The 14,129-nt window shown below is 26.8% G+C and overlaps 1 protein-coding gene across 2 annotated transcripts; it reads right to left on the reverse strand.

Annotated features, from left to right (window-relative positions):
• Positions 1–2,993: 2,993 nt before the first annotated feature.
• LOC120070684 (carboxyl-terminal peptidase (DUF239)) lies at positions 2,994–10,768 on the reverse strand. Of its 2 annotated transcripts, none has more exons than XM_039022528.2 (7): positions 10,239–10,768; positions 9,552–9,638; positions 8,308–8,580; positions 7,249–7,419; positions 6,127–6,180; positions 4,243–4,389; positions 2,994–3,580 (listed from the first exon to the last, which is right to left on the reverse strand). In XM_039022528.2, exons 1-7 carry the CDS (start codon positions 10,470–10,472, stop codon positions 3,203–3,205), a joined length of 1,344 nt encoding a protein of 447 aa, XP_038878456.2. In that variant the 5' UTR covers positions 10,473–10,768; the 3' UTR covers positions 2,994–3,202. The 2 variants fall into 2 exon arrangements, with proteins under 2 accessions (XP_038878456.2, XP_038878455.2); XM_039022527.2 differs by having other exon boundaries at positions 9,552–9,659; positions 10,239–10,691.
• Between the last annotated feature and the right edge of the window lie 3,361 nt (positions 10,769–14,129).

The following is a 14,129-nucleotide window of genomic DNA, read 5'->3' on the forward strand; positions in this document are numbered from 1 at the left end:
ATTTGAAATGTTCAAATTAATAAGAGAGAATTTAATTATATATGATATAATTAAATTGATTCAATTATATATGATATAATTGATGTAATGTATCTGATACATTATAGTTTAATTGGAGGAATGAATATTTGAATGTGATTCAAATATATTTTCTATGAATGAGATTCATAGTTGTTAAATTTAATATAAATATGATTTATATTAAATGCCATAAAATAGAGAAAAAGAATTATAGTTTATATTGTATATGATGCAATTTTAAAACTACAGGTTATAAATATAATATGATAAGTTGGTTATCATATTTATTTATATTATTAATTATTTGGATAATTAATCCCCTTTTTCTCTCTAACCACCTTAGTGGGAGGTTAGTTAATTTTTATGGAAAAATATAATAAATAAAATATGATTTTACTTTTCCATAACATAGTAGTTACACGACTTGTGAGATTCTACACGATGAAAGCAGAGACTATACAATAGGTTCATTCTCTAAACAATTAAAGCAATTCTTATACGATAGTGCGTTCTTCTTCAATCATCTTCCTCCTCCAAACTCACAAACTCCCTCCTAACCAGAATAGTCAGAGCCCACCACTCCTGGGTTCTCACCCTGAGAATGCCGAGGATACCAAGTGGTAGTGTCTTCACCTTTTGGTTCATTTTTGTTGTTGTTTAAGGAGTTCGTGACTGTTCGAGGAGTTCGTGAAAGTTCGAGGGATTTATTTGAAGAAGTGTTCTTCAAAGGTATAATCTCTGAACTTAATTTCTAGTTTAAAGACATGTTGTTATTTTTGTTAAGATGCATAATCTGTATGTTTGTTGTAATAGTTTGTTTTCAATCTAACTAGAATTTGGACGATCCGCCTTCGCTCATGGATCTCCTTGTAAACGAGTTCCTTCATTCTCATTCCCTAAGAAGAATACATGAGATTCCTTTTTTGTGGTGGTGTCTTCATTTGGAGAATGAAGGGTTCGTGATCCGGATAGAGGAAATTACGCAAAGAAGGTGTTTATCAAGGGTAAGTTGGAATTTCTTCCCAATTCTTCTCCTCCCATAGCATGATGTAAATTTCTTGTGTTATTGCATAACTTTTGTTTCTGTTCTGTAATTCAAAATTTTGTGAAAACAAAAGTTGGGATCGATCCTCATGTTTCCGCATAGGGACCTTCATCGGTTCCCTTCACTTAGTTCTTCTGCCCCGTGACACTACCACTAATAGCTTCTATGAGTGGTTATCACTGATAGATTTTAGTAGTGGCTATCAATGATAGACTTTCATAAAGTGGAACCGACTTTTATATCATTAATATCATCGATATATGGATATCACGTAAATTCTATCACTGATATCACTTATATCATGGTGATTGGTTATAGCTTCTACCATTGATGACATGTTATCAGAGATAACTTCTGTCATTTATTTTTATCGTCAAATAACATGCTATCGTCGATAGCTACTATCACTAATAACATGCTATTAGTGATAACTTCTAGACATCCTACTTACACTTTAGTTTGAGAATCAACCTTATTAATTAAATTCACTAAGCTGACTATCAATGATAGACTTTTATAAGTGGCTATTAACTGTGAAAGAAAATCATCAAAGATTGAGCTATCAACGACAAAAAATGTTAGTAGTTTTCACTAATTTACTTTCATTAGTGACTATCAATTTTGAAAGATTAACACTCAAAGTTATCAATGGCTTTTATTGAGAAACTTTATCTTGATTATCAATAATAGACGTTTATCACTAATAGACTTCTATAATTGATATCTACCTAAGTTCGGTATCTATATATGAATATGACTGATATCTATCTAAGTTCTATCACTAATATTACTGATACTTGATATTACCGATACACAAATATTACGATATCTACCTGAGTTATATCATTGATTCATGTAGTTTGTTAGTGATAGGAACCCTATCACTGATAGACTAAGTCTATTACTGATATCATAGCCTATCAATGATGGAAGTTTATTACTGTTAAATTTCATACTTTTAAAGTCCTACAAAAAAAAGAGTCCATTTGTAGCATTCTCATTTCTCATTTCATTTTTAAAAAAGATCTTGAATCTCAGAAATTGAGAAAAATAGTTTTTTTTTTCAATTCCTTGGGTCAAAACGTAGCTTTCTCTATTTTTTAATTGATTAATTTTTAATTAAAAAGTAAAAGTAAGCATAAAAAGATTAACAATGAAAAAAATTGAAGATAAAAAATCAAAATTAATAACGAAAAAAGAAAAAAATATATAAATATAAGCAATGAGAAAAAAAAATTGAAGCCAAATGAGAAGAAGAAAAAGAGAGAGAGAGAGAACACACAGCAAGAGAATTAAAAGATGGTTGGTCAACATTTGTCATATATGTAATTATTTTTAAATGGTGCTATGGTGGTAGATATTTCCACTTATTTTGCTTCCCATTATAAATTTTCGACAATATATGTACATGAGTCATTTTTATAGTAATGTTGTGATGCAACCGAATTGACTTAAGTTGATAATGTAGGGGCGTTTAAGAGATGATTCCACGTAAAATTGTAATAGATGACACAAAACAAGTAAACTAGCATGAAAAATTAATCATTGTGTTTTGATTCAAAGCTTGGAAGGCCTATTTCATGTGCCTTTATTTTCTTTCTTCTTTCTCAAGGAAAGCAATTGTTTCTAAAAAAAAATGGCTTATTTCGTTTTTAACCTAACCACAACATTAAATTAACCTTTAAAACAATGGTGTTTAACAACCTAGAGATTTACTACGACCACATTTTACGAGACTTTTTATAAATGAAATGGGAAATGGACGTGCATGCAAAATATTGCTATTTCTAGACGTGTTTAAGTAGATACAACAAGTTTTGTAGGTGTTATCCTTTAATCAAATGGTACAAATTTACTTCTCTCAAAATAGGCACCCAAATTAGAACTCTTTAAGAGTAGTAGTGAAGCAAAAACAAGAGAGGAAATAGCTAGCTACCCACATTGATCATTAATTAATTACACAATTAAAGAATTAATTTTACTTACTAAAATAGCCCTAATCGAACGAAAAAAAATAAAAATTCAATTCATACCTTTAAAATACTAGCACGACATGAATTAAATTTTATTTTAAAACTTTCAATTTCGTTCATTGAAAGTTTAGAATAAAAACTAATCCGCACGTCGTGGAATCTATCATTGGCATTTAGGGTTTCTACCAGGACCACCATAATAGAAATGAGTGCCCCATTGATCGTTATAGGAGCTCATAATATTATAACAATTGGTGTTTTCAGCCATGATTGAGATGTCTTGAACGGCGCTGAGGCTATTGTCGCTGTCGACGATCTCAAGGTTTCGAAAGTAGCTTGCTTTGCCAAAGCCGTCGTCGGGAAAGTGGCCAGAGCCCATTTGGGTGGAAGTGTGCTGCCCATTGGCCCTTGAGTTAACCACTTCCCCACCCCACTCCACCATTGTGGCGTGGTCGGTTAAGTGAGTGAATAGCTCTGCTGGCCAATACCCAACCAATGTGTTGTCCCCAAATCCCATCCACCAATTTCCCAACTTTGGATCCTGCGTTTATTATTATTTTTTAAAAAAAAAAAAGTATTAATTATAATGACGCCACACATTCAAAACTTAAAATATTCGTCGATGTTTTTATAGATGTCCATTTTTCTTATAAGGACTTGCTTCTAATGGAATAAAGAATCCTCATTAGAGAAAAAATGGGGACAAAAATATTCCTATGGGCTAAATGGAAACGGGAATCTCCATCCTCGTCCTATTTATTTCATTTTTATATAGCTAAATTTTCAAAAACATATTTAACTATACAGTTAAATACTATTTTTGTTTATGTATGTGGGAAGTTGTTCCATTTTAATATTTCTATTTTCAAATGTCCAGTTTAGTCCATAAATATTCTCAATAAATTTTAAATTTAATCCTTACGTCTAGTTAGTTTATTGTTCAGTTTTTCAAAAAAAAAAAAAAATACCTATTAGCATTATTATTATAATACTTAGAAACCTATACATATTGGATTTTCATCCATGAAAATTACTATTATTATTATTTAACTAATTTTGACTAAAAGAAAAACTCGAGAGATATCAATGTTGAATTTTTTATTTAAAAGATATGAAACAAAAAATTTTATAAAAAAATTAAGACAAAAAAAAAAAAAAAAAAGACAAAATACGATTTTAAATGAAAAAGGAGAAAAATTGTACCTTCCAAATGAGAATGGTAATGTCATATTGGCTGCCGGAGAAAGAGGAAATGGGAGAAATGGCGGCTCCGATCGCGATTTTGTTGTTTGTTTGTACAAATCCAGAACATAAAAGATTGTAGCAACCCGTTGCCTGATATGCATCACTCTGCAATATATTTTTTTTATTATTAAATAATAATATAACTTTTTATTTTTAGTTTATAATTTAACCTCATATTCTTTTTACTAAAATGTCACTCTCTCTCGAGTTAAAAAAATATAAAAATTAGAAAAATTATTTTAAATAAAAAATTGTCAAAAATATTTTGGAATATAGAAAGATATTACAATCTATCATTTTACTATATTTAATCATATTTGTAAATCTTTTAATTCATTTTACTATATTCAAAAACATTTAAGTAATGTAGAAACTTCTTTCAATATTATATATATAAGACCCAATCTAAAAGTATTTTTAAACTAATTTTTGGATAATACACCCTAAATAGTCAATCCCTATAGATCAACTTGGTCACATTGAAATAAAATATATCCAAAAGTTTTGATCTCAATAATACGTTTTAAATTTTAATCAATATCTTGATTGTAATTTATTATTCTATCACATGCATTGTTTCTAAAATCTTGCTTGTGCATTTTTTAAAGGCACATACAAGTAAAGTAATCCATTAATATAATATAATCTTCTCTAAATATAATTTCTCAAAAATCTTGTTATGCGTCTATTTTTGTAGTACCATAATTGCATATGAGAAATGAATTTAAAAAAGATTTATTGTGAATTACAACGACTAAACTAAACTCAATAATTATAATTACTTTAGTTATTACAAATCATAGTGATGAAGACTTGAAACTTTTTATTTCATGTCACATGTGAAGCTGTTCAAAATGAAATATAATAATTTTAAATATGACATATTCAATAACTTATGATTAGTTCTTACGTTTAAATCTTCTTATTTTGTGTAAAATTAGCTAATATAAATGTAATTCGGTGAAATTACCAATTTAGTCTTGAACTTTGAATTATGTTTGGTCTTTGAACTATCCAATATTTAAATTTAGTTTTTGAATTTTTAAAATTTTTAAAATTAAAATAAATCTACCCATGAACTACGAACAAAATTAAAATTTTGGGTTTCATTAGAATTATATTTAATAGTTTAATTAGCTTATAAAAATTTTGAATTTCCCAAAAATCCATCCGACAAAAGAAAATCAAACGTTAAGAGATATATTAAACATATTTGAAAGTTCAAAAACTAAATAGACAGACCTTCAAAGTCTATGGATTAAATTTGTAATTAACCTAATTATAATTAGGAGTGTAAAAAATTTGATGACCTTAAAAAGTTCATACCTAACTCCAAATTCCAATAATCGAATATAAACCTTTCAAACTATAGAACTGGGTTATGTTATAAGCTTATTAGGTTTCTTTTTAACATCTAACCTTAAAATTGGTAACACATGCTTTATGTCCATGGAGTTATATTAACTTTGTCAAGTGATTATGTCGTTTGATAAAAAATTTATCATTAAAAGTGGCACGGTAGATTATTCCTAAAATTAAAATTATTTTTGTTACATAAAAAATATATTTTATTGTTAATTAATATCTTTTTTAGTACAACAAGAATGAAGAGATTCAAATCTCAAATCTTGTGATTGTTAGCATGTATTACCTGCTGGTTGAGCTATGCTTACTTTAATGTTAGTAAATTTTATTTAGAGATAAAAGATTATATATGCATATATGTATTTTAATTGTATCTCCTTATTTAATAATTCTTTTTAGAGTTTTACTCTCCAATGACAAGCTTAGGAAAATAATTTGCACGAAATAAAAGTATTAAAAAGAGATTAGAAATCTGACCGTCCAATATGTGAATAATCTTGGCCTGCTGTCACCATAAAGCTCCGGACTGACCTGACTAGTAGAATAATCAAAACTTTAGAATATTCAATAAACCCTAAAAATATAAATTAAATATTATACTTAAAAAAATATAAAATTATATATATCCAAACTAAAACTAAAAATTAATTAACAAATCTTACATCATAATTATTTAAAATTAGTTAACTAAAGTTGACTTCAAATACTGAAACAATCCATAGTAAAAATGGGAGGTAAAGTGCAAAATATTGAAATTTAGACATCAAATGTAAACTAAACTCAAAAATAAAAAATTAATGATAAAATTATTTTGAAAATTCTACCTCCAAATTTCTTTCATTGTTATCTCCTTTTCACCAATAATTTAAAAAATAAAGACAAATTTTGAGAACTAAAAAAGTTATTTTTGTTTTTAGAATTTGACTAAGAGTTCAACTATCGTATTTAAGAAAAATACAAATTATTGTAACAAATGTGGATGAAATAAGTTTAATTTTCAAAAATTAAAATTAAAAAATAAATTATTATAAAAGAGTATGTCCATCTCCAAATTTCTTCTTTTATTATCTACTTTTCACTAATAGTTTAAAAAAGGGACAAATTTTGAGAACTAAAAAAAGTTATTTTTGTTTTTAGAATTTAACTAAGAATTCAACTATTGTACTTAAGAAGAATACAAATTATTATAACAAATGTGAATGAAATAAATTTAATTTTAAAAAACAAAAACTAAAATAACAAATGATTATGAAAGAGGATGATAATATTTTGAAATCATAGTTTAAATGAAAATCAAACTCTCATAATTAAAAATGTAATTTTTTGAGACAGGGAAATCGAATATAAATTAAACTCAATTTAGAATAAAAATAAATATTTTTAAAAAAAGAAAAGGCAAACAAAGTTCTAGAAAATTGAAGCAGAGCGGAAGGGGGAAGCAAATAAACAGGCTTTGGATTCAACAAACAATTAATTTAATCTTGGAAGTTGCATTAAAATCAACAAGATTACACAAAATCACAAAAATAAAAATATTTTTTTAGAAAAAGGAAAATATGGGATTGTGTGCGGGAGGGTGTAGGAAATGGAAAAAAATACCTGCCAACCAGCTTCTATACTGTTGAGATCAGAGCCGTCGAATGATCCCGAGAGGATCCAAATCTGAGAGAGGCTGAACTCGTTGACCATTTGAATTGACGGGTCCCACACGTTTATCGTCGCCTTCGCTCCGTACATCTCTTCTGAGGATTCAGTATACGCGATCGCATGCTATTTTATATACAACCATCCGTATCATATCAATTTAAACTTCACCAAAACAAATATGTTTCAAATTTTAACTATCTTATTATATGCATTTACCAAATTAGAGTTAAATCACTACTTTAGTCCATAATATATTTTCATAATTGTTAATTACATTACTATTATTTATAAATGATGTAGAATTTAACCATATTAAAAAATTATTGATGGAAAAAGTCTTATAAAATGAGTAATGAAAGATAGCCACATGACAGTATTAAAAATTTTCTTCAAATCAATTACTTTAATTTTTTTAGATTAGTGCTAATTTAATAGAATTAATTAATTTATTTATTTTTTTAGAATAAGTTCTAATTTAATAGAGTATTAGAACATTAGGACATTTGTCATATTTGCATAAACATTAATGATATGACCAACTCCTTTGGTTAATCAAATTAACTTATTTTAAATTTTACCTTTGTAATTTTAAAGATTGTCTCCAATATATAAATTTTATTTTTTACTATCTCGAAATGAAAATTTAGGTCCATTTAGTAATGTTTTTATTATTCATTTTTATTTCACATCAATTTCTTAATTATGATTTTTATCCTTGTAATACTTGAATTTTTTATCAAATTATATATATATATAAAAAAAAACTAATTATTTTTGTTGGAGTTTTGGGATGAAAGCAAAACTTCACTAAAAATGAAAAATGAACAATCAAAAGTGCATTTATTTATGGCTGTAGTGATGAATAAAGAGTTTAATGATAAACCTAATATATAGAGTTGAAGTGAAGGAAAAGAATCCATTCATAAAAACTCCCACCTTACAAAATAAATGCTTTAAAAAAGGAGAAGGAAAAAAAAAAGGAGAAGAAGAAAAGAAGAAAAGATAACGTACCTCGTGACCATTCCCACTGACCACATCAGGAGCGTCTATTCTTCGATCAAGGAGAATCGGTCTTTTTTTCTTCCCAAAGTCAAACAAAGACTTGGATCTTAGAACGTCATTCACTGTGCTGCGTCGCACTGGAATACTCCCCTTTGGGCACCGTGTCCCGTTCAAACGCCAAGTTTGCAATGTACCTCCCGCACCTGATCCCGCCCCCCTTCCACTCTCACCTTCTCTGTTCTCGTTCACCTTCTTTGTTTTCGGCCACTCTGTTGGCCCTCTCTGCACAAATTAATTAATCATGATATAGAATTTTTTTTAAATAATTAAATTAAAATATCATTTTGGTCCGTGTTTTATCTGAATTTTTGTTCTATATTAATCTAGATTATTACAATTATCTGATTTTAATATTTATACTTTTAATAAATCTTAAAATTAGTCTAGTTTCTTCTATTTAAAGTATGTTTGAAATATATTTTTAGGTTATTAATTTAAAAAATAAATCATTTTAAAAAAATTTGAATGAAGAATCACTCAAAATAAAATTTAAAGTGCATTTTAATAAGTTTTTATTAAAGTGTTTAAATAAAAATGAGTTTTTTGAAAAATATTTTTCTTAAATTAATCCAAACGGACATTTAGTCTATATGAGCTTTCCCATTATAAATTGTGCAAACATATTTATATAGTGTATTTGTAAAATTAACTTTAAGACACTAAATTCAATATTTATTGGAAGTGTAGAGACTGAAATTAAGATTTATCGAAATTAAATTAACTAAAATCGAATATTTGAAAGAATATGAGCCAAAATGGAACAAAATCCAAATTACGGGAACCAAAATGGTAATTTAACAAAGAAATTAATATAAATAGTTCCTTTTTTAAATTGTTTATTTGGGTTATTGAACTTGATATAAAAAAATTATAATTTTTGTTGTTGGCGTTAATTTGTGCGATTTCTCCTGTACATAGTATATTTTTATGTAGTTGAACTATGTTCATGTTGGTTTATCCTGTATTATTTGGACCAATATATTAGAAGAATATAATATATGTTTTCATATTGGTAGACTAAAGTTATACATGTGTGAAGTTTGTATCTTATCTCTATTTGTTAAACAGTGGATGCAAAAATGAGGTTAAAGGTAGAAATGTTTTTTTTTTTAAAAAAGGAGGGAAGGCTTAAAAATTAAGATGAGATTTATTATAATTATTATTATTATCATATTAAGAGAGAGAGTGTGGACCTGAATCTTGTGGTTCTTCAAGAGGGGATGATCTAGAGCTGGCTGTTTTCTTTTATGAACACAATCTATAATATCACCATCTGGGCTCTGAATAAAATAAAATAAAAACTAATGAAAAAGTGGAAAAACCCAGATCAGATATATTAACAAATTTTTATTTAAACAATCTAAAAAAAAAAAAAAAAAAAAACCAAATCTCACTTATCAAATAAGAGAAAAATCTAAAAGATCTTCTCATTTTGGCCTTGAAGAAATAAAAGTGAAAGTCCCACAAGTATATTTGGGAGATTATACATTTCATATACACATTTCAAAAAGATTCAAATTCTAATAATAGTGGAGATTGAAATTAAAAAAATGGAAAATGTAAGAGAAAAAGCTGAGAATAAACCATTTCTTCTGAAAAATTCCATAAATATATGGGAGATTATGCATTTCATATACCCATTACAAAAAGATTCAATTTTTTTGAAACAAACAAACAAAAAAAGAGCCAAAACACCAACATAATATTAAGTTTAAAAATCAAATTTTTAGAAACCCTCATTACAAAAATGGAACATACAAGAGAAAAAAACAGAAAACCCATTAAAAAAAACACACAAACACATAGGAGATCATAATATTAATATAAAAAAGTGGGAAAAAAAAAAAAAAAAAAAAAAAGAGAAGAGATTTATTATTGACCTGAATGGTGAGAAGAGGAGGCTTGTTAATGGAGTCCAAATGCCTTTGAATCCTTTCCAATCTCAAGCTACTGACTTGTTTATAAGTATAATTGAGGCCACAAACCAAAGTGAATCTTTGAAGAAGAAGAACAAGAAGAGAGAAAAGCAAAGCAAAATGAAGAACATGAAGAGGGGATGATGAATTTGAAATTGAAATTGAAATTGAAATTGAAACCCCTCTTTTTATCCCCATAATTTCTCTCCCAAACTTCAAATAAAATTCAAGAAAGAGAGATATCAAGTTGTTGAATTTAGGTTAGTTTGAAGATCCATAGAGGGTTTTTAGAGGGAAAAGAGAAAAAAAGAGAGCATTAATGGACTTTCAGCATCAAGATCATGATTGCCTGCATTGGATTCAGATAAATAGAAGAGAAGAAGAAGAAGAAGAAGAAGAAGAAAGAGGGGGGAAGTTGAGAAATTTAATTAAGATCATATTATTTATAATATATTTTTATATTTTTATATATTATTATTAATAAAAACTCAAACCTACCAAACTGAAACAGTCCCCTCCTTTTATTACATCCCTTCTTCAATGTGCATTATCTGTCCATCTCTTTGCTATTAATACTTTTCTTCAAATTGCACATCTTCCCACCTTTTCCTTTCACTTTTTTCCTTTCTTTACTTGAGACAGTAAAAAAGGGAATGAAGGAAGGAAGTGCCATCTTCATTTGGTTTGGGATTAACAAATTAGTTGTGTCAAATAAACTTAGGTTTTTCTTAAGCCAAATCGAGCATAGCTCAATTGTCATTTGTGTGTTGCTAACTACGAGATCTTATCTAATTGTATCGAAAGAAAACGAAAAATAAGTATTTTTAAGTAGTTTTGAAAGAGGATCCAATCTTGCCTTTAAAGTAGGTTTTAGATGCCTTGAATTATTATTATTATTATTTTGTAGAAAATTTTGAATTTTAGTATTATGCATCTGATTTTTCCTTTTCCAATTATATATACTTTTAAAAATGTAAATATTGGATAATGAGTATTGTTTACAATACTTTATTGCATTGAAAAACTACCTCTTTAGTCTTGAATTTTGAAGAATAGGTGTGTTTTGTTTATTTCTGTGAGTCTTTTTAGAATTAGTATATTTTCACGTATTTAATTTAAAAATAAGTCATTTTGAAAGAAATTGGAGTATTTGACAGTCACTCAAAATAACTTTTTAGGTATATTTTAATCAATTTTTATCAAAAATATTTAAATAAAAATGAGTATGTTTGAAAAACATTTTCTTTTTTCAAGTCAATCAAATGGGCCCTAGTCTATGAGTTTTCAAATTTACCTTTTTAGTACTTCAGTTTTTTAGAATGTGTTTAAAAAGCCCCTAAAGTAATTTTGTTCTTTATTTTAAATAATTATATGATATTTTTTTAATTAAAACAGTAAGTTAAAAATAATGATTTTAGAGAGAAAAATATTTCTTTAAAAAAGCATTCTAAATAAAATAAAAATTAAGGGACTAGAAATTATATTTTAAAATTTTATTAAATATACATATTATTAAAAATTTCAAAATTAAAAAGGTATATTTAAAAAATTTAAAGACCAAATATACATATTCTTTTACCAGGTGATTAAAAAAAGGTAATTTTCTCTAAAAGGGAAAAAAAAAAAAAAAGCAAAGAAAGAAAGGAAATGTGGGCGGTTGAAAGACAGAAATGAAACTCGGAATTTATGCTTACAAAGAAATTTAGAAGAGGAATTAAAAAATATAATCTTAAATAGTCTACTTTTCTTTCTTTAAATTTTTTACCAAATCAAAGTATACATGACTAGAACATATTGGGCACAACAATTATGACTAAAGTATTTAGAGATATAATATAATGCAAAAAAGTAAATATAATAAAATTTAAATCTTATTTTTGAAATCTATCAATGATAAACCATAGCGTTAATAGGGTATCAATGATAGACTATATCACTAGTAGAAGTTTATCAGTGACAAAATCTATTATAAATAGATTTTGCTATATTTACCAAAAAAAAAAATTTTAAATGTTGCTACACTTAATTATTATCCCTAAAAGTACCAAATGCAAGTACCTAAAAAATTATTATTGACAAATAAAATTTGTAAATATTAACTTTTTTTTTTCAAATTTAATCCTAAATTTTTAAAATTTAAATATTATGTAGATTATATGCTTCCTCATTTAGACGCCTAACTTTTTTAAAAAAGTTAAGAAACCTTTTGTCAACATAAGTATATATAGTTCAACGAAAATTTTCATATATTCCTTCTCTGATAATCAGAGGTTCAAATTTTTATATCCCACATTTATTTTTAAAAATAAATAAATAAACTCTTTAAATACAAACTAGTTAAAATAAAAAATAAAAAACAAAACTCTAGAGATTAATCATAAAACATATAATTAACCTAAATTCCGAGCTCAAAAGTTTCCCTTTTAGTAGGTTGTTTTAATAGGTTGAACTAAAAAAAAAAAAAGTTTATTTTTACTATTTTTTTTATTGAAAGAAATATATATAAAGTATTTTTTATAATTCAACCATTATTTGAGATAATAATTGATGCGACTACTCAATATGTGCTTATATATACGTACATATAATATATATGAAATTGCATTTGTAAGATTTGTTTTCTCCGATCCCAACTTGGATTTGAAAATTGCTTTATAATGGTTTAAATTCCTTTGTGGTGCCACGTGTGATTGTCTCATTGTTCAATATACATCAAACTAATATATGTGTGTATGTATATATGATTAGGAATATGATATGTTACCATCTCTTCATATTTTTGCTATATACTTAAAAGTCAATCCTCCCCATCCAAGCATTTTTCTATATATAAAATCATATTTGACATGTTTTTCAAATTTCTTTTTCGTGTAACCACATGTGGAGATGAGAGGTTTGAATATCTGATCCACTTATTAGTTGATTATATAAGTTCTAAGACCTTTGTCTTTGAGTTATAAGTTTGTATGTAACAGTTTCCTTAGCAATTTTGTTTTTGGCCTAGATTTGTAGGAAATTTCTTTTCTTAAGGTGGAAAACTATGTTATGTGTTCATTTATCTTTTTCTATATCTCTTTATTTATTTGTACTTATTCCAAATGCTTAACCTAATATATAAACCTAGAGGGAACTAAAACTAAATTGAATTAACTAGAAATTCTAAAATTTAGGAATTGTAAACTTATGAACATTTATGCATCCTCTCCCTATGATGGACTATACAATATAATATTTCGAGTGATGTTGTATGGAAGTTGAAATGATGTTTATCAAAGTGATTTGATATATAACAAATTTATACGTTGTGATAACAAATGAGAACAATGAGTCATCTTATCATTTGAGATTTTTTTTTAACAAGGTCACTTAATATAACATTGTTCAAATCAAAGCAGTTAACTTTGAAGTTTCTATGGTGGAATTACTAGAAAAGAATGTGTGTCTTATTATATAGATAGTAACTACCAAATCATTTTAGTTTTTATTGACCACACTTAGTTTACATATCTTCAAGATCTCTCTCATTCAAATATGACTTCACGATTCATTCATGAAATTATACCTCTCCCTCTCATCGAGCAACATCACATCACAAAATTCTGTATTGATAGCATTCGAAAAGTACTTATTCTTGAACTTTTAATGAGCCAGTTTTTGTGTTTTAAATGTATGCTTTGGTGCTTTTCTTTGATACTTTGTAGTGTTAAAATAAATGGACCTTTTTTTAAATAGGATTTCTTTTCTTCACAAAAGTTCAATAAGAATAGTATCACTTTATCTGGCCCAGAAACAAAGAGAACAAAATTTTCATATGTGATTCACCTTTAGCCACGTAGCAGAGAAAAACAAATTGAG

Source organism: Benincasa hispida, chromosome 2, assembly GCF_027475165.1.
Source record: "Benincasa hispida cultivar pf3 chromosome 2, pf3_genome.v1.1, whole genome shotgun sequence".
NCBI classification, from domain to species: Eukaryota; Viridiplantae; Streptophyta; class Magnoliopsida; order Cucurbitales; family Cucurbitaceae; genus Benincasa; species Benincasa hispida.

Coding starts and splice junctions, on each gene's coding strand:
- LOC120070684 (XM_039022527.2), bottom strand. CDS start 10,472: ATGGGGATAAAAAGAGGGGTTTCAATTTCAATTTCAATTTCAATTTCA. Junction 7,420..8,307: donor TCAGTGGGAATGGTCACGAG/GTACGTTATCTT, acceptor TATATAAAATAG/CATGCGATCGCGTATACTGA. Junction 6,181..7,248: donor GTATAGAAGCTGGTTGGCAG/GTATTTTTTTCC, acceptor TCTACTAGTCAG/GTCAGTCCGGAGCTTTATGG.